Consider the following 26,660-nt stretch of genomic DNA (forward strand, 5'->3'; position numbering starts at 1 on the left):
AGTCTCCACGGTTCGTTCTGCCCGATCACTTTTAGGGGAGAATGCTGATCCTTGGAAAAATTAACAATAACAATATTTCAGCGCTGCGCGCTTGAACCCCTAATACAAAATAACTAGTCTGATCAACTAGCAGTTAAAGAAGGGGTAAACTTACATTTTGGAATCAAGTTAGGCTGACCTAAGTTTTAATAGTAGAAAACCTATAAGAAATAGTAGAAAACATAAATAAAGCAGACTTCTGGGTCCTTACCTTGAATTATTTGTCCCACTCTGTCACTGACTAGATATGTTAAAAAAAATAATGTAGGCCTGGTAACATAAGACATTTGGCATTATCAGGACCCTCAAATATTCCCGCATTGCATTATTATAAATGATATTCAACATTATATATAGAAGTTTAATGTAGTACTGGCACTAACCTCTGTAAACCTGAATTTTTTTCTCACATTTTCATTTTAGGTGAACTACATATTGTTGCATTTTTGCATTGCGATATATTGTGACTCGCCTAATAGATATGTTTAATAAGTCACACATAAAATTAGTTACATTTCTACTATTTGTTTTTGATGTTTTAAAGTTCTGTTCATTGATATTTCATTAAGTAAATTTTGTTAGATAAATATTAAGATTTAGTAAGTAGTTGTCGTAAATGTAGTGCTGGGCGATAAACGATCGATATATCGAGTTTGTGATAAAATTTACGTCGATAAACGGTGATAGGCTCTGGATATTTTTACTCGATATGGATTTATCTAACTATCACACAGCAGAAATAAATATGACTAGTCAGTAACTTGCATGTCGCTAATCATTATTAAAATATTTCTGTCTCTATGTGGATGAACAGCACGTTTTTCTCCGATACACAAACTCACACACATGTGGCGATCACGGTGTTTCCAGCATCTGCGTCTCGATATGTGGACATGAACTCATTCCAAGAGTCACTTCAAGAGCTTTTCACTGTTTCATTTTTAGAAAAACTACTTTCAAATTCGCACTTAAACTGAAATGACAAGTTTAGCTTAGAAAAAGTATGACAAATATATCAACTACTGCATGTTTACTAAAATGTACTTCTCAAAGTAGGCTAATAATAATATTATTATTTCTACATGTATCATACAATATATTTTTTTACCCATGTTTTAAAATTATATAGTTCTGTTGCACATCATCTTTTTTGACAAAATAAAACAGTGTAATCAAATGAAAATAGAACAATTTACAACAACACTTAAGTTTGACTGCATTTTTTAAGTTTATATACACATGTATTACATAAAAAACAGAATGCCAAAAGAATAAAATGGAAAAAACTATTTACCTAGTTGAAAATAAAATGGACATCATGGGGACCTAAATTAAAAGGTAACTCTGTGGAGTTTAATTCTGAACAAACAACTTTACATTCATTCTCAAGGTCTAACAAATATGCAGAAAGCATTTCCTTCTCCATTAATGGTAAATTAATATTGTAATAAATATTAATATCATATGGGGGAATTCTTTTTTTGACCATATCCCCCAGCCCTACATGAGTGTCTCTTTACTAGCTGGTATGCAACATGTATTTAATGATACTGATCCTTCTTTGACAACGTTAAATAAACCTAAGCTTTATTTCCAGACAGACACCACACAGTTTGGAGAGTCAGATGTTGATTCAGTAAATCTGATAGATTCAGTAAACAATTCTTCAAACCAATACAGGCCCATCCACTTTATCATTTAACATCTGGTCCCAAATTAACTAGACCCTACTGAGTGAATCTTTTAGGCTAAACTCACAGCTACGGTTACTTGCACCTGTTACCCACTCGTCACACATTGCTATAACATTTCATTTAGGATGGATTTAAATCCGTTTATCAGCAAACATTTTGGCAAACAAAACAAGTTCCGTCATGAGCTCAGCCATGTCATAACAGTTGATTAAAAAAAAGACAGTTGAGTTTGATAAAAAAAAGACAGTTGAGTTTCAGACAAATTTTATTACAGTTACAAGACTGATTATAAGGGAGACCAAATTACAAAATCCTGCATAACAGAAGTGAAACCATAAAATATCAAAACTAAAATCGAATGAGGATGACTGATGGCGGTCTTCCAGTGGTCCGTTGAACAGAAGTGGGCGGAGTCATTACATGGCTTCTTCAAATGAGACGATCACCAGGCTCAAAATACATGGAAAGGCTCATAACGTAACCATAACAATGACGTTTCTTTAAGACGCATAATAAAAAAAGAAAATCTCTCCTTTATTTCTAGTATATCAACAATTACCTGTTAGAACAACCATTCATAATTTGTCAACCAACCTCAAGAAACATTTACAGTAAAGCCAAAATGATTTGACATAAGCTAATCAAAAGACTTTCTATTGCAAAACTAATGAAACGATGCCACCACGTGGTCACCATGTCTAACTGCATGAAGGACTGAGTGTAGAAGATCATGAAACCGTACACTTCCCCAACCGCCTCTATTTCTGCCTTCTTCACCTCAGTACTGATGGCAGAACAGCAGCGGGAGGGTAGATGGGTAAGAACAGCGCTTGCTAGAGCCGATACAGCAAAGAATGGGAGATACAGGCGGGAGAGCTCATTCAAATGGAATCAAAGTTCATTTAGATTGTGATCTCATTCATTCGCTGTCGAATTTTATTGAGTTCACTGTGGTGGAGATGGCGCCGCCAACGTAACTGCCACGCTTCTTCTTTGTCTTTTCATGCCGGAAAGATTTGCCCTTGGTAAATTTAAGCACATTGTTGGCTTTCTGCCCCCAGTCTCCGTTGGCGCCCATCTTGAAGTAAATAATCAAAGAGTCAAACAAATGAAACAAAGCACTACACATGCACGAGGACAATCTCCTTACAGTAAATATTGGCCTAATATGCATTCACGTGTTTATAAATCTCACCTTTGCGTCAAATGAATTGTCTGCCAGTCGGGGGTCCACATCAATTTCCTCGTCTCTTACTCTACGGAAAGGAGCATTGGTTTCCTTTACAAGCCACACAACCGAGAAACAAACAGAAAATGCATTTAAGCAGAAGTGCATAACCAAACAGTCGTGACAATATGGCTGTGTGGCGCTTCCTACTGTGGGAACGGAGAATTTACCTCTGCTAACAGCCAATTTAATAATAATCATTTGAAAAAATGTGTTTTACCAGTTTTAAAACTTGTCCACCAGACAAAAATGTAATTCTTTTTGAAGACTTGGTCTAAACTTCTCAAATCATATTAGGGCAGCACAATTAATCAGTAAAAGACTGCGATCTTATTCCTAAATGGCCACGAAGCCATGTCTATTATGCCCGTTTCACATCGCGTGATTTGCCGCTGCCCATGTTAATGAATGATGCGTGTCCACTGGTGCGGAGCAGAGCGAGCGTTGGAAGTTGAGCTTCACGCTCGCGCTTGTGTAAAGCAGAACTTCCTGAAAGCGCTCGCTCTGCTTCTCGCCGGTTGAAAACTAAGGTTAAGCTTTGAAAGTACGATCATCACACTGCAACATTCAAATCCGCGTTCGTGCTTCCGCTGATCTGCACAAAGCAGCTGCTATGTAAATGTAAAGTATGAGGCACAAACAGTCTTTTCAACCACACATTAGTGTTATTTTTGTGTTACAAACATTTAAATAACGGTATAAAAGCGTACTGGGATAAAAAAAAAGTATGTTGACACTTGTATCGTATTGCTTATCGTTACACCAGTAGGTGGCGACAAACGAAAAGTGTTTGTCATTAAATCATTCATAGATTTATTCACAAAAACTCATTCATCCAATAACGAAACAAGTCTTGATGAATGAGAGGTTGTCCAAATTAATATATCTTGTAAACTCCAGGTTCTGACAAAACTGTAATGGCTTTAGTCTATTTAAATGTTATTTTGTTTATTTTGTCTTTTTTCTTCAGAATCGTGGGAGAATCGCAATCTCCATTTCTCACAAAAGAAATCGTGATTCAATTTAATTCCGAATCCTGCAGCTCTAATTCATGTGGATTACTTTGAGGCTTCAAAAGTTCGGTTTTGGTGGAACGGACTTTGAATAAGATGCAGAGAAATCTCTCAGATTTCATATCACTGAAGCCGATATACAGGTCCTTCTCAAAAAATTAGCATATTGTGATAAAGTTCATTATTTCCATAATGTAATGATAAAAATTAAACTTTCATATATTTTAGATTCATTGCACACCAACTGAAATATTTCAGGTCTTTTATTGTTTTAATACTGATGATTTTGGCATACAGCTCATGAAAACCCAAAATTCCTGTCTCAAAATTAGCATATCATGAAAAGGGTCTCTAAACAAGCTATTAACCTAATCATCTGAATCAACTAATTAACTCTAAACACCTGCAAAAGATTCCTGAGGCTTTTAAAAACTCCCAGCCTGTTTCATTACTCAAAACCGCAATCATGGGTAAGACTGCCAACCTGACTGCTGTCCAGAAGGCCATCATTGACACCCTCAAGCAAGAGGGTAAGACAGAAAGAAATTTCTGAACAAATAGTCTGTTCCCAGAGTGCTGTATCAAGGCACCTCAGTGGGAAGTCTGTGGGAAGGAAAAAGTGTGGCAAAAAACGCTGCACAACGAGAAGAGGTGACCGGACCCTGAGGAAGATTGTGGAGAAGGACCGATTCCAGACCTTGGGGGACCTGCGGAAGCAGTGGACTGAGTCTGGAGTAGAAACATCCAGAGCCACCGTGCACAGGCGTGTGCAGGAAATGGGCTACAGGTGCCGCATTCCCCAGGTCAAGCCACTTTTGAACCAGAAACAGCGGCAGAAGCGCCTGACCTGGGCTACAGAGAAGCAGCACTGGACTGTTGCTCAGTTTTGCATGTCATTAGGAAATCAAGGTGCCAGAGTCTGGAGGAAGACTGGGGAGAAGGAAATGCCAAAATGCCTGAAGTCCAGTGTCAAGTACCCACAGTCAGTGATGGTCTTGGGTGCCATGTCAGCTGCTGGTGTTGGTGCACTGTGTTTTATCAAGGGCAGGGTCAATACAGCTAGCTATCAGGAGATTTTGGAGCACTTCATGCTTCCATCTGCTGAAAAGCTTTATGGAGATGAAGATTTCATTTTTCAGCACGACCTGGCACCTGCTCACAGTGCCAAAACCACTGGTAAATGGTTTACTGACCATGGTATTACTGTGCTCAATTGGCCTGCCAACTCTCCTGACCTGAACCCCATAGAGAATCTGTGGGATATTGTGAAGAGAAAGTTGAGAGACGCAAGACCCAACACTCTGGATGAGCTTAAGGCCGCTATCGAAGCATCCTGGGCCTCCATAACACCTCAGCAGTGCCACAGGCTGATTGCCTCCATGCCACGCCGCATTGAAGCACTCATTTCTGCAAAAGGATTCCCGACCAAGTATTGACTATTGAGTGCATAACTGAACATAATTATTTGAAGGTTGACTTTTTTTTTGTATTAAAAACACTTCTTTTATTGGTCGGATGAAATATGCTAATTTTTTTAGACAGGAATTTTGGGTTTTCATGAGCTGTATGCCAAAATCATCAGAATTAAAACAATAAAAGACCTGAAATATTTCAGTTGGTGTGCAATGAATCTAAAATATATGAAAGTTTAATTTTGATCATTACATTATGGAAAATAATGAACTTTATCACAATATGCTAATTTTTTGAGAAGGACCTGTACTAGTGTTTGTCACATGTTTCCAGGAATCAGAATCCTCAACCCCTGGGTGTTTGAATATGCACTGAGCCAACACACACACACACACAAACAAACACAGGCATTTACCTTCTGTTTGGTTCTGGGGAAGGTCTGAGGTGTGGATGTGGGGACTTTTTTATTCTTGGGTGTTGTCTTGCTCTGTGTGCCTGTTGGAGGAAGAGAGACAAAAAACAAATGTGAGTGCTTTAAAAAGAAAGTTAAACAATTTACAATAAACACTTACATATCAACAGTTTTACACTGACATGTGAACTGCGTCCAGACACAAAATGGAGCAAACCAAATTTGCTGTGCATGTTTTGTAGAGTATCACATTGTTAGCTTACCAACATGTGAACTCTAAACACCATTGTATTCAATTATGACTTGAGTGTTCTCTTTGTGTAAGAGCAGTATAGGGCTGTAAAAAAAAAAAAAAAGCTGTAATAGGGCTGTCGCTATAACGTGTTAATTTAATTAATTGGTTATGGGGAATTGGATTTGGTTATTAAAGTTTAGAGTATTAACGCATTTAACGCAGCCGCCCAACCCCAGACCCCCGCAGGTCATCTTACGTTACAAATTCGATTGTGACAAAAATAGTCATGAGTTTTTCTTATTTAGAGTGTCATTTTAATAAATAAATAAAACTCATTTTGCATTCCACTGTGCCACCATTGTTTTTCTATGTAAATAAATATACACTTGATGTTTGTCTTTGACTGTTGTACTTGCATCTTGCAGTCAATTTAAAAAAGTTTAACTTTAAAAAAAAATAGTCTTGACTTTTTTTTCCAATTCCACTGACCTTGACCCTGTCTTGAGTGAACGCAAAAACGCGTCTTCTGTGAATGTGCTAAATGGTGCTCGCATCTCGCACGCAAGTGCCATGTTTTTAAAAATAACATCAAGTTAGTTAAAGTCTTATAAAATGTCTCGAGACTTAGCTTTTTTATTTTCAAGTGCTGAGTGGTGCTCGGTGTTGTAGGCGAAATAGTTGAAAGTTTCAATTTTTTTGTGTTTATGTAATACATAACACTCTCTGTTAAAGGTAATAAGAACCGGCCTTAGAGCCAGCAACACACGTTTGCATCAGCCAATACCATTTGTTGCAGAAGTGACCGGAGTCTTGGTTTCCTCTTCCTCAGACGAGTCCTCAGAAGAGCTGCTGGCTTTGGCTTTAGCAGCCTGTGCTTTTTTAGCGGGTGGAGTTTTGACAGCCGGTGTTTTAGACGGCTCCTCTTCATCAGAACTGCTGTCATCCGAGGATGAAGACTCTGCTGTCTTTTTGGCCGGCGTCTTCGCTGCAGAGGTGGGGGTTTGTTTCGCAGGCTTTCCATTGGCGACTGCAGGCTTGGCGGGAGTCTTCTTCACTTCCGCCTCAGAGTCTGAGCTGTCTGATGAATCTGAGCTACTGCTCTCGGCTTTCTTCACAGCTGGCTTCGTGACTGCCTTCACGACTGGCTTAACGACTGGTTTAGCTGCTGCTGCTGCTTTGGGCGTCACAGTAGCCTTTACTTTCTTCTCGTCTTCACTGGAACTGTCGTCTTCACTGCTGCTGGACTTGGCTGTGGCCTTACTGGCTGGAGCCGGTGGTTTAGCAGCAGAGGCAGGGCTCTTAGCAGTCGCTGCTGGTTTCGGGGTCTTAGCAGCTGGAGTCTCGGCCTCTGAATCAGAGCTGTCAGTCTCAGAGTCAGAACTGCTCCCGGCTGGTTTAGCTGCAGGTTTCGCTGGGGTAGCCGGTTTGGATACCGGTGTGGTGGCGGCGACTTTCTTCTGTGGTTCCTCATCTGATGAGCTGTCTGAATCTGAACTGCTTTCAGCGGGTTTAGCTGCAGGGGTAGATTTGGCTGAGGTAGCCACAGGTTTAGATTTGGATACAGGTGTGGTGGAGGCGGCTTTCTTTTGAGGTTCCTCTTCATCTGAAGAGCTGTCCGAGTCTGAGCTGCTCTCCGCTGGTTTATTGGTTGGTTTGGCTGGGGCAGGTTTGGATACCGGTGTGGTGGCAGGTTTCTTCTGAGTGCTCAAAGGCTTGGACGTGACTGCTGGTTTAGCTGGTGCCTCATCTTCAGAACTGTCCGAATCTGTGGGAGGTAAAACAGATCTATAAGCTAATACAATCTTGATCATCAGCACTCACTCTGGATCTCTTTACTTATACTCGCATCATTCCAAACCTGAATGAACAACTATGATGAAACAAATGTTAGTTAATCCATTCCAAATAATGGCAAAAAAATTCAAAACTGGCAGTTGAGATTTGCTATAAAATAACACGAGTACTGCATGGAAGAAAAAAGTAGCTAGAAATAATGTATCCAATTTGAGTATATGAAACTGTACGATAGCTTACATTTTTGCAATGATATAAGCAATAACAAAAGTTATTATATAGTAGGGCTGTGACGGTATGGGATTTTTTCTTACCGCGGTGAAGCAGCAACAAATCTCGCGGTTTGGCGGTTAACCAATTACATTTTAATACAGTTTAATTACATTTCAATCTAAGGATTTGCTTGCCCAATTTCTTTTTTAGATTTTCTGTTTTTTACTCAAATTAGATATAAGGTATCCAAAATACAACTTATTTAATATATATTAAATACTATTATTGTTCAATAAATAATAATTTATATTATAATGTTGACGTACTTGGTATTGAGAAACGGTCTGATGGGGGTTTATCAACAACTTCAGTGCAGGCTATATAGTTGTGCCAGTAGGTGGCGGCAAGGGACTGACTTTGAGAGCGAGTTAGTAGACCATGCAAAAAAAAAAAAAAAGCCGATTCATTCTGGAACGAAGCAAGGTTGTAAACAAAGAAATTATTATTTTAAACTTTGAACAACACCTTAGGCGCAACCTCCAAGCAAAGCGGGGTGAAGCTGAATCTGATGCTTCACAAAGATCAATTAATTGACTAGTGCCGTCCCAATCATGGGAAATCCCCTTAACCATTGAAGGGATACCATGACAAAGATCTTTTTTCTCATTTAAATAGATTTTTCTTCATGAATATATGATTAGGGATGCACCGAATATTCGGTCACCGAATATTTTTGGCCGAAAATGGCGCAAAAGTGCATTTTCGGTTTTCGGCTGAAAGACTTATCACCGAAACAATTTGGCCGAAATGTTGTGATGACGCAAACAGAAACCGCGACCTGCATGTGCTCGTCTCAAGCAACATGTCTGCGGTGTGGACGTATTTCCATGCGTATTTCAGTATATCTGAACCCACGAGGAGACGGAAGCCTTGTTTATACTTTCGCCTTCCTCCGCAGCGCGAGTCTCCACAGACAGCGCGTGCACCTCTCCAAACGGTCGAGGCGTTTATACTCGACGCGCTCGCCGTTGTACTATTCTTTGAAACGACAGGGGGCGACTCAAGTAACTATCCTCTAACCATCAGGAAAATTTTATATTAAATTTATGCAATTGAAATGCCTTGATTTTAGTAAAGTTTGTACACAGTCATAGCCATAAATGCAATGGTACTAATAATTGGCATAATTTCTTTCGGTGTTGCGGTTTTCGGCCTTGGTTTCCTCTTTTTCGGTTTCGGCCAAGAATTTTCATTTCGGTGCATCCCTACATATGATACCTGGAAAAAATATATGAGAAACGGCTCAATATCTATATCAGACAGGCTACAGCGTTAATTTAGTGTGAAAATATTATATTTGTGGGGGTTTTTTTTTATTAAACTAATTTTATATACATTGTCTTTCAATAATTCAAGCACTTTACAAGTACCTCTTCATAAATATGGCTTTTTCAAGGGTTTTGCAAGACTTCATTTAAAAAATAACAATCAAGCACTTGAGATTTGCTATATAGTACATAATGAGAGTGCACCATATGTTTCCAAGTAATTTGGAAATAAAATAACTGGACATAATGACAACAACAGACCTGAACTTGAGGAATCATCTTTCTTAGCAGTTGTTTGAGGAGCAGCTTTAGCAGGGGTTGCCTTTGGAGTAGCAGCTTTTGCAGGAGTTTTCTTTTGAGGAGCAGCTTTAGCAGGGGTTGCCTTTGGAGTAGCAGCTTTTGCAGGAGTTTTCTTTTGAGGAGCAGCTTTAGCAGGAGTTGTCTTTGGAGTTGCAGATTTAGCAGGGGTTGCCTTGGCCGGAGTAGGCTTTGTGGCCGGTGCGTCGTCTTCAGACTCTGAGCTGGATGAAGAAGATTCTTTTGCAGCAGGCGTGACTTTAGCTGGCGTTTTCTTGGCGGGCGCAGGTTTAACTGGGACAACTTTAGCTGCTGGTTTCTTGGCCTCTTCATCGTCAGAGTCTTCAGAGCTAGAAGATTCGTCTGCAGCTGGAGTGACTTTAGCGGGTACGGCTTTAGCTTGAGTGACTTTAGCAGGTGTAGATTTAGCAGATGCAGCTTTTGCAGGTGTGACTTTGACAGCTGGCTTTGCTGCTTCGTCCTCGGAGCTTGAAGAATCTGAGCTTGAAGAGTCCTTTTTCTGAGCAGGAGCAACCTTTGTAGGAGGCTTCTTAACTGGGGCTGCTTTCACGGGCACAGCTTTGACCGCTGGCTTCTTTGCTTCATCCTCTGAGCTTGAATCTGAGAAAAAGAAAGTTCATTAGCACTCAAGAGACACAGAGGGGAAAAACAAACCCCCAATAGTGACCTGGTGGTGATAATCTGCAGAGAGTGACGTACCAGAGCTGTCAGAACTGGAGTCCTTCTTAGCAGAAGCTTTGGGAGTCACAGTCTTAACTGCGGCCGCTTGGAAAAAGGATAGGAAAAAGAAATTATATTTTGCTTGAAGAACTTGCACCTATAATTTGGACATCTTAATAAGCAAGCACATTTTCTAACCAATCCCTATGATAGTAACACATTAAAGAATTATATATAAACTAAAGACTTTGTACATCATGGCAGTTTTGTTATAATGCCTTTAAAAACTGCCTTTTTTTAATTCAAATGTACTAGGACTGGGCGATACGTCCATCTCGTTTGCCTAGTATTCTGCTCTGGTATCGAAATTACAATGTAGATGTCATAGCAACCTTATTTCCAGCAAATATATACTTATAATATACACTCACCGGCCACTTTATTAGGTACACCTGTCCAACTGCTCGTTAACACTTAATTTCTAAGCAGCCAATCACATGGCGGCAACTCAGTGCATTTAGGCATGTAGACATGGTCAAGACAATCTCCTGCAGTTCAAACCGAGCATCAGTATGGGGAAGAAAGGTGATTTGAGTGACTTTGAACGTGGCATGATTGTTGGTGCCAGAAGGGCTGGTCTGAGTATTTCAGAAACTGCTAATCTACTGGGATTTTCACGCACAACCATCTCTAGGGTTTACAGAGAATGGTCCGAAAAAGAAAAAACATCCAGTGAGCGGCAGTTCTGTGGGCGGAAATGCCTTGTTGATGCCAGAGGTCAGAGGAGAATGGCCAGACTGGTTCGAGCTGATAGAAGGGCAACAGTGACTGAAATAACCACTCGTTACAACCGAGGTATGCAGCAAAGCATTTGTGAAGCCACAACACGCACAACCTTGAGGCGGATGGGCTACAACAGCAGAAGACTCCACCGGGTACCACTCATCTCCACTACAAATAGGAAAAAGAGGCTACAATTTGCAAGAGCTCACCAAAATTGACCAGTTGAAGACTGGAAAAATGTTGCCTGGTCTGATGAGTCTCGATTTCTGTTGAGACATTCAGATGTTAGAGTCAGAATTTGGCGTAAACAGAATGAGAACATGGAACCATCATGCCTTGTTACCACTGTGCAGGCTGGTGGTGGTGGTGTAATGGTGTGGGGGATGTTTTCCTGGCACACTTTAGGCCCCTTAGTGCCAATTGGGCATCGTTTAAATGCCACGGCCTACCTGAGCATTGTTTCTGACCATGTCCATCCCTTTATGGCCACCATGTACCCATCCTCTGATGGCTACTTCCACCATGTCACAAAGCTCTAATCATTTCAAATTGGTTTCTTGAACATGACAATGAGTTCACTGTACTAAAATGGCCTCCACAGTCACCAGATCTCAACCCAATAGAGCATCTTTGGGATGTGGTGGAACGGGAGATTCGCATCATGGATGTGCAGCCGACAAATCTGCGGCAACTGTGTGATGCCATCATGTCAATATGGACCAAACTCCCTGAGGAATGCTTCCAGCACCTTGTTGAATCTATGCCACGAAGAATTGAGGCAGTTCTGAAGGCAAAAGGGGGTCCAACCCGTTACTAGCATGGGGTACCTAATAAAGTGGCCGGTGAGTGTATATCACCATCGTAAAAAAAAAATATATTACTATAAGGATTTGGTCATATGGCCGAGTTAAATAATAGTGATTATAATACTGACCAAAATAATAGTGATTATGATTTTTGGCTTAGTCGAGCAGCCCTACAGGACACCTCAAACTCTTACCGGGGGCTTTGACTGGAGCACGAGTTGTCAGTGCTGCAGGGGGCGGGACGGCACTGAATTGTCCTGTGAATAGAGATGCTCAATTTCACATTGGTGTCCTTTTTCAGAAAATAATTTTTGCCTCATATAAGGTGCACTAAGGTTTTCTGACAAATGTTCAAATGAAGTATGTTCATGACAGACTCTAGTCATATACTGTCCTGAAAAGCCATTTAATGTTATGTTGAGATCACATGATCTGGTGAATGCTGCACCTATGGTGAAGTTTTCAGTGTAAAGTCCAAGATCACTGTAATATTGGTGATATAAGCCAGAAAAACCCTCTTTTCAGTGCACCTTTAAGACAGATGTGAAAGAAAAGCAGTAATACCAGTCTTGGCTTTCTTAGTAGGAGGGGCATCTTCCTCGTCTGAGGACGACTCCTCACTGCTGGACTCTGCAGGGTCCGCAGGTTTGGCTGGAGGGGTCTTCACCGGGACTGCTGCTTTTACTGCTTTCTGTGATAAAGTGAAAGGAACATATCAATCTCAAACCATCAACAAAAAGAATTTTTTTTTATATAAATATGGAACTGTGAAATTTGTGAACGTTTCTTCACTTTCACATTAGCGTCTAAAGTACATAAATCATGGTTTATAAGACTAGTTTATTCTTTTTATCTTAAATAAAATTCCCTAATGTGAATATTAAACCTCAGAAAAACTGCTATTTAAATACAAAGTCCCCGGTATGTTAGCCAAAATAAAAAGGAATTTTTCAAAACTCATTTGATTACATTTTAAAATAGGGGTGTGCGATATCACGATTTTTGATCATGGACAATTAAAATGTCTCCACGATCTGCTTTTGAAGAAATGTCGTAGTATCCTTCTACAGTGCATTCTATCAGTTGCAGTTCTGGCGCCTCAGTCTCAACATACTGTACGACGCAACGTATATTTACACGCAGAGGTAGAGTTACACTCACGGGACACTGCTAGGGGTGCTCCGATCAGGATTTTTGGGGCCGATCACCGATCGCCGATTACTGGAAGCTGTATCACCCGATACCGATAACCGATTACAGGGTCTATTTGAAGACTTCTTTTTATCATGTAGCATTACTTATTAAACTATATTTAACAACAATGTACATTAAGTATTACATTTAAGAGAAGACAATGCATATTGAATTGACACCTGTGTATTTATTTGCAAGCAACATGTATTAACATAGAAGCTTGGTTATTGGGAGCAGCTTAGGGCTTGACATACAACTTTCCTGTAGAATATAAAATAAAATGAAGTCTTTAAATTTAGCTTTAGACTACTTTAAACATTATTTTGACTATAGCCTTTTTTTGTTGCTGTTTTTAGTTTAGAGTCAGTCAGCCATCAGTTTTTCTAATACACTTAAAGGACCACAGGTAGTAAAGTGCACAGCAACAAAAAAAAAAAAAAAAAAAAAAAAAAAAAAAAAAAACTTCCATATCTGTATCTATAACTTTGCTTTTTTCTGGGATGCTTCGTCAGATTTTGTGGGCATTTAGAGAGGAAGAGAGAGGTAGACAAACCTGTGTGTGTGTGTGTGTGTGTGTGTGTGTGTGTGTGTGTGTGTGTGTGTGTGTGTGTGTGTGAAGAACCCTTGCAAAATTATTTTAAACATTAAGAAAGCCACCACTACTGGTCATATCTATGTTTAGATTGATTTTTTTAGATCCAGTGATTTTTTTAGATCCAGTGAAGTCTGTCCCACCATGTACCTAATATAAATAAATAAAACATCTTCAGTTAACTAGCAGATTATTCATTTAGTTCGCTATTAAATAAGAAATCTAGCGCTAAAATGTGTTTTTGAACTCAAGCTGCACGCTCGTTGCCGCGGCGATCAGTTGCATGGATACAGTGCTCTGTGTCTCGCGCAGTCTTCACTCGGACACGCGCTTCAATCTATCGCCGTTGCGGACTCTTATTCATTCCGGTGTAATCACAAAATAAAACACAAACGTATCCTTGCTTGATATAACTGTAACCGCTGATGAACATATTCAGTTTTGATGAGAGAAAATATGTACGAGTGATTTGACGGACGCACAGGGAGGGGGGGTTGGATACATTTTTGTCATTGGTTGTTGCGTTAAATCTTACCCAGATACAATAGTGCTATTTTCTGATTGGCTATTGTGTAGCTCGACGAACAACACCAGAGGAAACGCGCTTGATTCATGCCGGTTCCACAGTGAGAGCGGCGCGGCCAGAGTTTTGGCCGCTGCGAAATATTAAATATATTACAAATAGTTTTTCAGCGTGAGAAATACAATGTGTGGCGGGAGAGCGTGACAAAAGACCTAAATGAGTGACTGTCACGCTCAATGCTTGATACTTGAGAGCCCTGTTGTAGAATAGAATTGCCAGACCGGTGAAGCCATTTTTACCAGTGCGTAAAAAAATTGTCTCGCGAGTTTTGCCTCATCTGATCGGCTTTTCTGGATCGGCCTTTATAGAGACCGCCGATCACACATCCCAAAGCAATTATCGGCCGATTATGATCGGCGACCGATCAATCGGAGCACCCTTAGACACTGCAATTCACAAAAGTTCATTATTTGCATGGTTAAACATTTCATTCGCGTGCTGATGCGCTGTTCTAACATGAGCTTTACTGAGCGCATACACCCGAAGCACACAGGCACTATAAGCCTGGAAACAGCGACTGGTTAGTAAGTAACTAAGTTATATTTCGAGTCTTATTGCGCTAATACTGTCAAATACACACAAGGTTTACATTAACACAGTAGGTTGTGTCAAAAGTGAAAGCAAACATTTAAGAGAAAATCGAGTGTGTGCTGTCATATGCATGTATATTAGATGAGTGCAGGTCTTAAAGGGATACTCCACTTTTTTTGGAAATAGGCTCATTTTACAACTCCCCCAGAGTTAAACTGTTGAGTTTTACCGTTTTTGAACCCATTCAGGCGAACTATACTTTACTTACAGGAACTATACTTTCATTCCTGCGTAATAATCAAGAAACTTTACTGCCGTACCATGAGTGCAGCAGGCGTAATGATATGACGCAGCGCCTGAAAATAGTTCCGTTGTGTTGACGGAAGGTGGCCTATTTTCAGGCGCTGCGTCATATCATTACGCCTGCTGCACTCATGGTACGGCAGAGAAGTTTCTTGATTATTACGCAGGAATGAGAGTATAGTTCCTAGCCATATCAGCCTAGAAAATCGCAACTTTACATTTTCCGTCGGTCTTAGTGCACGATGTAACTACAGAAGAGTCAAGTTTTAAATAGGAAAAATATCGAAACTCTTTGGTCATTTTTTTTTTAGAAATGCTAATGGTCTTGTCCACTTCAATGATGTATGCTAAGCTATGCTAAAAGTGGTACCGCCAGAACCGGAGATCGGCTGAATGAATTCAAAAACAGTAAAACTCAACAGTTTAACTCTGGGGGAGTTGTAAAATGAGCCTATTTCCAAAAAAAGTGGAGTATCCCTTTAAAGAGACAGTAGCCCAATAGTAAACATGCTGCCGCTTGTCCTTAAAGGGACAGTTCACCCAAATATGAAAATTCTGTCCTTATTTACTCGCTCTAATGTTGTTCCAAACCTGTATTAATTTCTTTCTTGTGCTGAACACAAAATATGATATTTTGAAGAATGTGTGTAACCAAACAGCTGCTGGTCTCCATTGACTTACATAGTAGGAAAAAATATATTATGGAAGTCTCTGGGGACCAGCAACTGTTTGGTTACACACATTCTTCAAAATAACTTATTTTCAACTGAAGAAAGAAACTTATTCGGGTTTAAAACAACTTGAGAGGGTAAATGATGGCAATCTTTATTTTTGGGTGAACTATCCCTTTAATGTTCATAAAAAAAACAGAAAACAGAAAATCACTCACTGCTCTTAAAGGCTGATTTATGCTTCTGCGTCGGACCTACGCCGGAGCCTCTATGCTGTAGACTACGCGTTGGTTTTCATTTATACTTGTTGGACGCAGAGGGAACATGTGAAACCCGAGGGAGCGGTTCTAGCAGACCAATCACAGCGCTTGCATCCGCGTAGAATTGATGCGTTGTTACATTTTTGGAGAGGTGCACGTCAGGGTACGCCGAAGGGTACGCGCGCTACACACAGCCTACGACATAGCTACGGCGGGAGGTCGACGCAGAAGTATAAATTGGGCTTAACTTAAGTCTATGTAGTGTTTTATTTTTATATTTGTTCTTAATTTATCTTAATCTTTCTTAAATGTTACTGTTAAATACACCTACTGTAGCTGAAAATATAAAGCACTGTTTATTTCAGTTGTAGATTATGTTGTGTGTATGTAATGTGTATCTTTGTTCTTATCTTTTAATAGCAAAGAAAATAATGACAAAGATTTTTATTTTCGTCACTTTGGCCTAAATGTCTGCCATTCTTTTTTATTTTATATTTTGTTTCCTTGTAAGGCTAGGTTTTTTTAAATAGGGACATTAGTTTGGCTGTAACGCCCAGTCACTTGCAAAATAGTAAAACCATCATGAAAAAGAATCTTGATAATCTGAAAATAATCGTGATATTAAATTTATGATATGGCAAAAATATCCTATGATCTAAAAATGTAACTATGTAATAAGCAATTAAAACAATTTGGGAAACAGAAAAATAAATAGTGAATTCTAATGCATGTTAGTATGTTAAAAGACCTTAGCTGGAGCCTCGTCCTCAGATTCACTCGAGCTGTCCTCACTGCTGCTGCTGTCCTGCTTCTTCTGAGCTGCAGGTACAGGAGTGGACGCCGATTTAGGGGTCCCTGCCACAGGCTTGGCCCCTGGAGACCACAGATCATCACTTTGAACATGCAACTGACTGAGTAAGCCCCGAGTAATACACAGGTGAAGTAGTGATTGAGAATATGACCTCGAGCTTCAGCTCACCTTTAGCTGGAGTTTTGGCGGGCTCCTCCTCAGAGTCAGACTCTTCACTGCTGGAACTGGTGTCTTTCTTTCTGGCTGCTGCCACTGGCTGAACAACAGGTTTCACAGCTGCAGGTTTCTGCACAACAATTCAACAAGCCGAGATTCAGGAAGAGGCATTCTAGCAGAGAAATCCCACACGCTCATGTAAACAACATCAACTTCCTGACCTTTGCTGCTGTTTTAGCCGGAGCTTCATCCTCAGAGTCACTGGAGTCAGAGCTGCTGCTCTTTTTAGCAGCTACAGCTGCTGCTTTCTTTGGAGCAGGAGCTTTCACTGGAAACACACAATTCTTCATATCAGTGTTGAAAAACAACCATTCAAAAGTTTGGGGACAGTAAGATTTTTTTCCCTTTGAAAGAAATTAACACTTATTCAACAAGGACATATTAAATTGATCAAAAGTGTCAGTCAAGACATTTATAATGTTACAAAAGATTTCAATTTCAAACACTGTCAAATGCTGTTCTTTCTATTCATAAAATAATCTTTTATATATATATATATATATATATATATATATATATATATATATATATATATATATATATATATATATATATATATATATATATGCAACACTTTTCCACAAAAACTATTAAGCCTCACAACTGTTATTACATTGATAAGTTATTTTGGCACCAAAACAACGGAGAATGATTTATAAATTACATTAATAGAAAAGAAACCAGTTATTTTAAATTGTAATAATATTTCTAGAGCCCGACCGATATATCGGCGGGCCGATATTATCGGCCGATTTTAGGCATTTTCCTAACTATCGGTATCGGCATTTATAATGGCCGATAAATTAATATTTTTAAAAAATGCGTCCGTAGTGCTGAACTGTTGCGTCTGTAACATGTTTTTTTCCTCATAAATGCGAACACGAAAAATAAAATAAAATAAAATGAATATTTTATGTAGCCTGTGGAGAGTGAGAGCCAACCCTTCTTCATCCGGTGGGTAGTAGCCTACTTGTGATTTGCGCAGTGTAATTCCCAGAATTGATTTCTCTGCTACCAGCCTCTGTCACGTATGTGATCTTTGTGACTATTGCAAGCGTGCAGCTGAGAAGTCCTGATTATATTGTCTGCTATATTTAGGCCTACTTATTATTTATTAAGGCAATTGGTTGATGAAACTTTGATTAAAATGCGTGGCGCGATTGATCTCCGACAGTAAACTGATTCTGCTTTGTCAGGGTAAACTGTTGCGACGCGAGCAGTAACGGCCGCGTCCGGTGTAGACACCGTGTTAAAGCTCATTCTGCCTGATAACGCTACGTTACAACATCAAGCAATATTCCAAACATTTATATAATTATAACACTTTATATAGGGCCATTTTGCATTAAGAGTAGCCTAGTTTCACGTTTAGTACATTTTGCTTACTAATTATTTAAAATACTATAAAAGTACTGTACATATGTAATTAAAAGCGTTTTCATTATGATATTATTAATTTTACTTTAGTAAAAAGATCTGAGTTCTTCCTCCACTGGTAGAGATTAGAGGAATTAAGAGTAAAAATAGAAGATAATAAGGTTTTGTCAGTGACACTTTTTATATATTTATTGATATAGTTATGACTAAATTAAAAGACAAAGTCGTTAGTGAAGATTATGCAACAGTATTTAGAATATAATATAATATAACATGCAATGCAAACTAGTTTGGTTACAGCTCAGCTGGATAATTCTCATTCTATCATTCCCCCTGCCTCCATTACATATCTGTGTCACACAAGTGTTTGATTACCACATGTGAGTGATCATTGCAAAACGTGTTTATAAAATATATTTATTCTGTTTATAGCTACTGTGTAAAGTACCCATCAAAAGTTTGTACACACCAATAGGAAAGTGTCCAAACTTTTGACTGGTATACTGTACTATAATACACATAAATAATATTGCTACTGTATTATAATATACACATAAATAATATCGGCCGATATATCGGTATCGGGCTTTTTTTACTCCCTAATATCGGTATCGGCCCCCAAAAATCCATATCGGTCGGGCTCTAAATATTTCACTCACAATATTAATGTTTATACTGTATTTTTGATACAGTATACGCAGCCTTTTGTGAGGGTAAGAGACAAAAACAGAGTACAGTTTGAAATCAAGAAATAAATACTGGAACCCGAATTATGTTCATGAATATTTTCTTGAGACAGAACACTGCAAAAAAATACATTCCTTTTCTACTCTGCAACAACATTTTTATTGCTATGTTTTTCTCTGGCAGCACCAACAATACCAACATACAGTCCAACCAATTAAATCTAATTTGTGAATCATTGGCCCCGTTTAGACTGGTATTAAGATGTGTTTTGGTCAATCGTATAACAAGTAGACGAGGGAGACATACACATTTACACCTGGGGCCTCATTTATAAAACTTTGCGTAGGATTTGCGTCAGAAGTGGCGTACGGATGAAACATAGGACGTGCGTAATCACAGAAATATTCGGATTTATAAAACCGTGCGCACGCACATCCTACGCATTTTTCCCTTAATAAATCACAATCAATTCTAAATGTAGCGCAGCTTTTGCGGCTTCATGTCACGCCCATAGTTGCCCATAAATAGTCTGTGAAACGCCCACAAGTTAATATTCATCGATTGCGAAATCATGGCAAACATAGAAAGGAAATCAAAAAAACGTAACTTCACTCAATGTGAAGTAGAAGTTATCGTTGGCGAGGTGGAAAAGAGGAGAAAAATGTTGTTTGGAGGGCACAGTGTGGGCATTACTAATGCCAAAAAGGCACTTGTGGCAAAAGGTTGCAGATGCCGTATGCTGTAGCCTCACAACCTCGGACTGTGGCCGAAATAAAAAAGAAATGACAAGCTACAGATGTCGGTTATAATCTACTTGGAAATGGGAAATAGTTCAGCACAAATGTAATTTCTTGCAGCTTTCTGATTGGTTGAGACATAGGTCTACGTCATACGTTATTTTATCAAAAATAAAACAAACTAGAGGCATATGCATGAATACCATGATTCCGTAGCTGATAAAGACATTTTACTATGAAAACAACTTTACCCAGAGGACAAATAATACATCTATCTATCTATCTATCTATCCGACTGACTATCTAGCTATATCTAGCTATATCTGCTCCGCCAGACGGACACATTGGCGAGAATATCAGATGCAGATCGATCAAACGGGTGTTCGTGTAGGCTGTTAATTGTAAGACTTGCTTTGTGAAGTCTTCGTGTTATTTATGAGAGGCAGTATTGCCATTTATTTTACACAACGGTCTAGTTTCACACACTTTCACGTGTTTCTTCCATCTGCCGACGGTGTCGCCATTTCTCATTTCACCCGTTTTTGTGCGTACGCCTGGGTCAGAGCTTGCGTGAAGGACCGCACATTTTACCGTCAAGATTGCTTTTTATAAATACCAATTATTGCGTAGAGAGCGGCGTACGCCTTCTTTTGTGCGTACGCAACGTTTATAAATGAGGCCCCAGGAGTTTTAATTTGTCTCTTTTGTCCACTTTCAAACACTTCTATCCTGATTTCTTCGAAGGGATGGTCTATGAGCGGGTAAATGTATGGGATTTTTTTAGATCTTTCGATCTAATGGACAGAATAAGCTCACGCAATTTACATATGAATGCTCCCGGAGACGACGAAATATGGAGAGCAGCAGCTTTAGTTTCTGTTCTGACAGCCACAAGACCAGCCGAACAAACTTCAAACCAAACTTGAGTCTTCAGCCGACAAAGTTTATATCCCGTCTGGCTAGCGCGTTTCCCATAATGTTCACGCATTAGGTCAGTAGGCGGAGGAGATTAGACGTCTTTTGGAACACATGAGCGTTTACACCACGAAACCAATCTAGTCGAATGAGTGTTCGACTACCTCTGGAAGTGGTCGAAAGTGGAAAAGCTCAAGACATTTTAGACCTAGGGTTGGGTTAGTGAGAATCTATTTGGTTTAAAATTATTTTTGTTTTGTTTAAAATGGAGATCATAATTACATCTACACAGAATAATATGTTCCAGTCTATTTAAAAAATAAAATTAAAAAACTAATTTGATTCATTAATTCAAACACTTTTAAAACTAATTAATTCGGTGTCTCATTCATAAATACCTGTTTAATGAATGGATGATTCTCTGTTTTTGAATTAATCTCCCGAGTCTTCTTGAATGATTCAATGAAAAAAAATTGAACAGTCGAGTTTTGCCACCTACTGAAGTAATGTAATCAACAATCTTTATTTGAAGAGACTCCTTTCACTTGAACTATTTTATTGGTTATTGCTTAAAATTGGAAAGAATAAAAGGTAGTAATATTTATTATTCAAGATTTTGCCCTTTGTTTTTTTATGTTTTTTTTTAAATATTGGAATCGGAAACAAGAATCGATAAGATCCGGATTCGATAAGAATCGGAATCGCTCCAATCGAAACGATACTCAACCCTCAGCGTCCTCCACTTGTTATCCGATCGACCAAAACGCATCTCGATACGAGGTGTAAACAGGGCCATTAAGTGGAATCCTAATAAGAAACTTGACAGCTATGTACCTTGTACTGCTTTCTTGGCAGGTGCAGCTTCCTCTTCACTGCTGGAGTCTTCACTGCTTGAACTCTCTGCATCTTTCTTTGCTTTCTTGGCTGACGGGCCATTGACAGCCACAGGGCCACTGGTGACCGCTTTACGCTTTTTGGTTTCTGGGGACCTTGAGGAAAGAAGTTGTAGTGATTACAACCCAACAGTGGAAATGACAGCAAAACTACCGGCATGAGCAAGAGTGAGCAACAGTTGCCAATGCCATACAAACAATTAAAAGACAGCTTATACTTACTTCACCCAGAAATTGAAGATGTCCAGGAGACTGTCGTCATTTTGGTCCTGGGGTTTCTGATTAGAGGAAACAGATAAGATTGCAAACTATAATACTTGTAGTACAAAATTGTACAACTTAAATACACAAATGCTATATGCACGCACAGGGGCGTCATGCAAGCCAAAATTCTGGGGGGGCACAATCTGAGACGTTGCAATTGTTTTCTGACGGGTGATATGGATCATGTTAGGAGGGGTCAGGGGGGTTTCTCCCCCTGAATTTTTTTTAATTCTGGCTGCGAAACATACTATTTCAATGCAGTTTGGGAGGGACAGAAATACCTTAACGGAGCTAGCAGCAACCCTCCTCTATCTGAGGACTAAGTTAAAGTATGTGTATCTGTGCATTATAAGATGTTTTGAAGGCCAAAAAAACTGGATACAAACAGCTTTAAAACCATGTCACGCAGCTGATTATTTTTCTCTCCTCATCTCCATCACACTTTTTCTCTTTGTTTTTCTCTTGCCCTGTCTCTTCCCCTCCTAAAGTTGAACTTTGACTGATAGGCTTTCCATTTTTGTCTGTCAGTGAAGAAAGTAAACATAGGGTCAACTGATAGGTTGATTTATGAATCATTTTCTCAGACGAGTTACTGAAAGCTACTAGGAAAGCTAGGTAGCCTAACTAAGTTTATTAAATTCATTCACAGTACATATTCATTATTGATCTTATACCTAATACAGGGCCGTAGACAGGGCTTTATAATCAAAGAGGTCCTAAATTTGAGGTGGGTAGGGGGTTCAAATTTTTATTTCTCTGATATGTGCATTTCAAGACGTTTGAAGGCCAAAAAAAGGATAAGAAATAGCCTTAAAACCATGTCAGCGGACAGTAGATTATTTGTCAATACCTGCTCTCACTTCTTATCCATCACTCTTTATTTTTCTCTCAGTCTCCTGATCTTGCCTTCCCCTCCTAAAGCTGAGCTTTTTTAATTTACTTAAAGGGATACTCCACCAGTTTTTCTTATTAAACTATGTTATTCCCTTAACTAAGACGAGTTGATACATACCTCTCTCGTCTCAGTGCGTGCACTATATCGCTCTGTATTGCCGCAAAACTATGTTAGCACTTAGCTTAGCCCATGCATTAAATATGGGCCAAGCAGAGAAGCGACCAAACACTTCCACGTTTTCCCTATGTAAACACAGTTACTCGAGTAGTGTAACTTGACCTGGGCTGGTGACACAAAATAAACCGTTGCGCTTTTCTAAGCGTTTAAAATTGATGACTATATTGTATGGCGGAATACCATAACAAGTGCTTTTGAGCACTTCGACTTGGCGCAATAATATCTTCACTCGTGAAAAGTCCCGGCTCCCGCTTCCTCTCCCCCTCCCTCTCATTTCCGTCAATACAACCAACGTGACATGCGCCGGTAGTAGTAGTTTGAGCGGAGTTGACGAAGTAACAGGTTGTTGGAAGCTAGTTTGTATACAATCATGGTTAAAACGTGCATCGTAAAGGGTTGTGAAAATAAGGAGAATGTACATAGTGCTGTCATTTTTCACCGAATTCCAACACACCACATACAGCGGAGAGCTTGGTTAGCTGCTTTCGGGAAAGCTCCGGTCTGTTCTGGATCATATCTTTCCCTCTCACGGTCCATAAGAGCTAATTCCTCCTCTGTGTACTCGGGTTCAAACAGATATGGCTCTGGGTCTTCTACAAAGAAGTCATAATCATCTACAAAGTCCGCCATTGCAAATGATCTGCAGTTTGCTAATAGCACAGCACAGGTAGTAAAAGTCACGTTGGTTGTATTGACGGAAATGTCAGAGGGAGGGGGAGAGGAAGCGGGAGCCGGGACTTTTCACGAGTGAAGATATTATTGCGCCAAGTCGAAGTGCTCAAAAGCACTTGTTATGGTATTCCGCCATACAATATAGTCATCAATTTTAAACGCTTAGAAAAGCGCAACGGTTTATTTTGTGTCACCAGCCCAGGTCAAGTTACACTACTCGAGTAACTGTGTTTACATAGGGAAAACGTGGAAGTGTTTGGTCGCTTCTCTGCTTGGCCCATATTTAATGAATGGGCTAAGCTAAGTGCTAACATAGTTTTGCGGCAATACAGAGCGATATAGTGCACGCACTGAGACGAGAGAGGTATGTATCAACTCGTCTTAGTTAAGGGAATAACATAGTTTAATAAGAAAAACTGGTGGAGTATCCCTTTAAGGCTACAAATTGTACTATATTAATTCTCAATATGTATACATTCATTATTAATCTTGTGCCTGACAAGGAAAACGGCTTTTCCCCTCACAATGACAGTAAACTAATTATTAGCCATTACGAGTCACGTTACATAGGCCTATTTTCAGTTCAAAATGGCGAAATTAGACAAAAGTATATTCGTGTGCCTGATTATTTTCGTCATTCGTTTAACATTTATGAACTAAAAAAACTGTCAAATATGAAATGTTTACTTTAGCAACTTACATCTCGCACTTGACTGTACACTGACTGAAGCGTCGAGTGAGTCTAAAATTCGCGCTAAGCTTCTGTGAGCATAAAGCCCGCCTCCTTTGATTTCATTGGCCATCTCAAATATTCTGACATTGACGAGCAGTGACAGACCAATGAGGCTCAGATGAACACACACGCGCGCACACACACACCCTGTCCTGTGTCCTCTGTTTCTGACGTGCGCTCTGCTCGGCGCCGCTGCGGATTGAAGATGAACAACGTGCTGAATCTGATTATAACAAGTAATTTAAAAAAATTATCAGGGAGGAAAAATCTGAGGGGGCACGTGCCCCCTCACTTTGAATGGGCATGACGCCACTGTGCACGCATGTATATAAATGTAAAGTAGTAGAAACTCCAAATTTGAGGGGTGATCATCAGCAGCAGAGACACTCATAAACTAGAAGATATTAAGAACTCTGTGGCTATATAAAACATTTGTAAGAATAATGAATATGCAGCATATGTCAGTTTTGAATTCTCGTTTATTTTTGTCAACTGCAATATTGTATAAATGTATTAGGCCTACTCTTCATATAAATGTATTACTTAGTTTTGATATCCCAGGCTATATATGTTATACTGTAAGGTCTGGGAAATGTTATACATTTACAGTTTGATTCCAACATTGTCCAACACTGAACCTGTTGCAAAAGTCTTAGGAGAATAGTGATGAATATAATTACTTCTGGACTAAGAATAAAAATGTAAACGAATAAAACACTGCTGTAATAGCACAGGTTACAAATTATAAAACAACCGGCAGAAATTAAATGTATTATTAAAGCACATCTTATACAGCGGCTCGTAAACACGTGTTCAGGAGAAACTGCGTGTCAGTCCCACGCGTGTGCAGATCTACGCGCCCCGATCGACACATCCCAGGACTACTGCCTCCGCGCGCACGAGGGCTTCTAATAAACACGTGAAAGGCTCTTACCACTTTAGACTGCTTTATAAACTCTTTCGCAGCTTTGGCGAACTTATTCTCCACGAGAAAAGAGTACACATGCTGGTAGAGATCGCTGGGCACCTTGCCGTCTTGCGCCATCTTCGTTGCACTCATGTGGAGGAGGAGCGCGATTGGCTATTTCAACGTCACGTGGAGCCTATGAAAATGGCGCACGATGAGTGCGTCATACTAAATGTACGATTATAACATTTTCGACTTTTAGATAGGACTTGCTAAATTCTTCATTCATGAATTCAGGTTTTTGAAACCCCACTACATCCCCCTCCTTTAATCAACTTAAAATTCTTGCTTCCATCCCTCTGTACTCTCTCTGATGAAAAAGCTATTATACCTACTAAGGCCTTGTACTTAAAAAAATATAAGCTAACAATCAGACAAAAGAAGGCATGTCATAGATTGTGTACAATAATTTGTTTTTAATAATTTTGATCATGTTGATAATTTAGAGTCCTTATGAATTCATGTTACAGAAGGCTTTACATGGTTAATAAGGTCTGAAAACAGTTTTATACAGTTTGTAGATTTCAACAGTGTAGCTAAATTTGTTTTGATTTTTTTAAACTGTTTACATATTTTCATTATTAGCCCATTTTTTGTGCTTCATAGTTTAAAACTTGCTACACACACGGCAATAACGCAAGTAGACAAGATTTTATTTATATATTTGCACTATTTTTTATTATTATTTTTAGGTGTATCGATTTCTCCCTCAAAGCCAATTCAAAGGTCACCACCAGGTTAAAGCATAATCCTAAGCAATGGATAAAGTGGTGGAGTGGGGTTATGATTGGGGATTTAGATTTTCTATAGAAAAGACTCAGTCAGTTGTTGTTTTTTACTAGGAAAAGAGTTCAGGAAGGAATAAAGCTAATAATGTATGGAAGAGATTCAGAGAGGGTTTTGGAACTTTTACATTTTTAGGATTTAGTTTGGATTCACAATTGATATTTTCAGATCATATAAGGAAAATGGAGGAAAGGTGGCAAAACGTAATTAATGTGATGAGATGTCTGAGGGGAAGAGATTAGGGTGCAAGTAGATCATCACTGAAAATAATATACTGTATGTGGCATTAATATGATCAGCTCTATATTATGCAAGCATAGTAATTTGATGGGGATTTGGGGTGGTGGCGATACCAGATAAAGGAATAGGTATCAATAGGATAACATCTAATAAATTAGGGGTTTATACAGGGGAAATGCTGGCAACATTAATTGCATTATCCGATGGGTAGAAAAGACGG

General features: G+C 39.3%; 1 protein-coding gene across 3 annotated transcripts; it reads right to left on the reverse strand.

Moving 5' to 3' along the window:
• Positions 1–1,980: 1,980 nt before the first annotated feature.
• nolc1 (nucleolar and coiled-body phosphoprotein 1) lies at positions 1,981–25,541 on the reverse strand. Of its 3 annotated transcripts, none has more exons than XM_056249648.1 (15): positions 25,382–25,541; positions 21,929–21,984; positions 21,648–21,802; positions 17,259–17,365; positions 17,050–17,167; positions 16,819–16,943; positions 12,501–12,627; positions 12,131–12,193; positions 10,387–10,452; positions 9,764–10,287; positions 9,631–9,691; positions 6,819–7,799; positions 5,803–5,882; positions 2,929–3,012; positions 1,981–2,811 (listed from the first exon to the last, which is right to left on the reverse strand). In XM_056249648.1, the coding sequence occupies exons 1-15, from the start codon at positions 25,505–25,507 to the stop codon at positions 2,653–2,655; spliced, it is 2,832 nt and encodes a 943-aa protein (XP_056105623.1). In that variant the 5' UTR covers positions 25,508–25,541; the 3' UTR covers positions 1,981–2,652. The 3 variants fall into 3 exon arrangements, with proteins under 3 accessions (XP_056105623.1, XP_056105631.1, XP_056105638.1); XM_056249656.1 differs by having other exon boundaries at positions 10,387–10,443; positions 12,125–12,193; XM_056249663.1 differs by having other exon boundaries at positions 2,652–2,811; positions 2,929–2,989.
• Between the last annotated feature and the right edge of the window lie 1,119 nt (positions 25,542–26,660).

The sequence above is a fragment of the Rhinichthys klamathensis genome, unplaced genomic scaffold, assembly GCF_029890125.1.
Source record: "Rhinichthys klamathensis goyatoka isolate OS25496 unplaced genomic scaffold, OSU_Roscu_1.1 h1tg000003l_1, whole genome shotgun sequence".
NCBI lineage: Eukaryota > Metazoa > Chordata > Actinopteri > Cypriniformes > Leuciscidae > Rhinichthys > Rhinichthys klamathensis.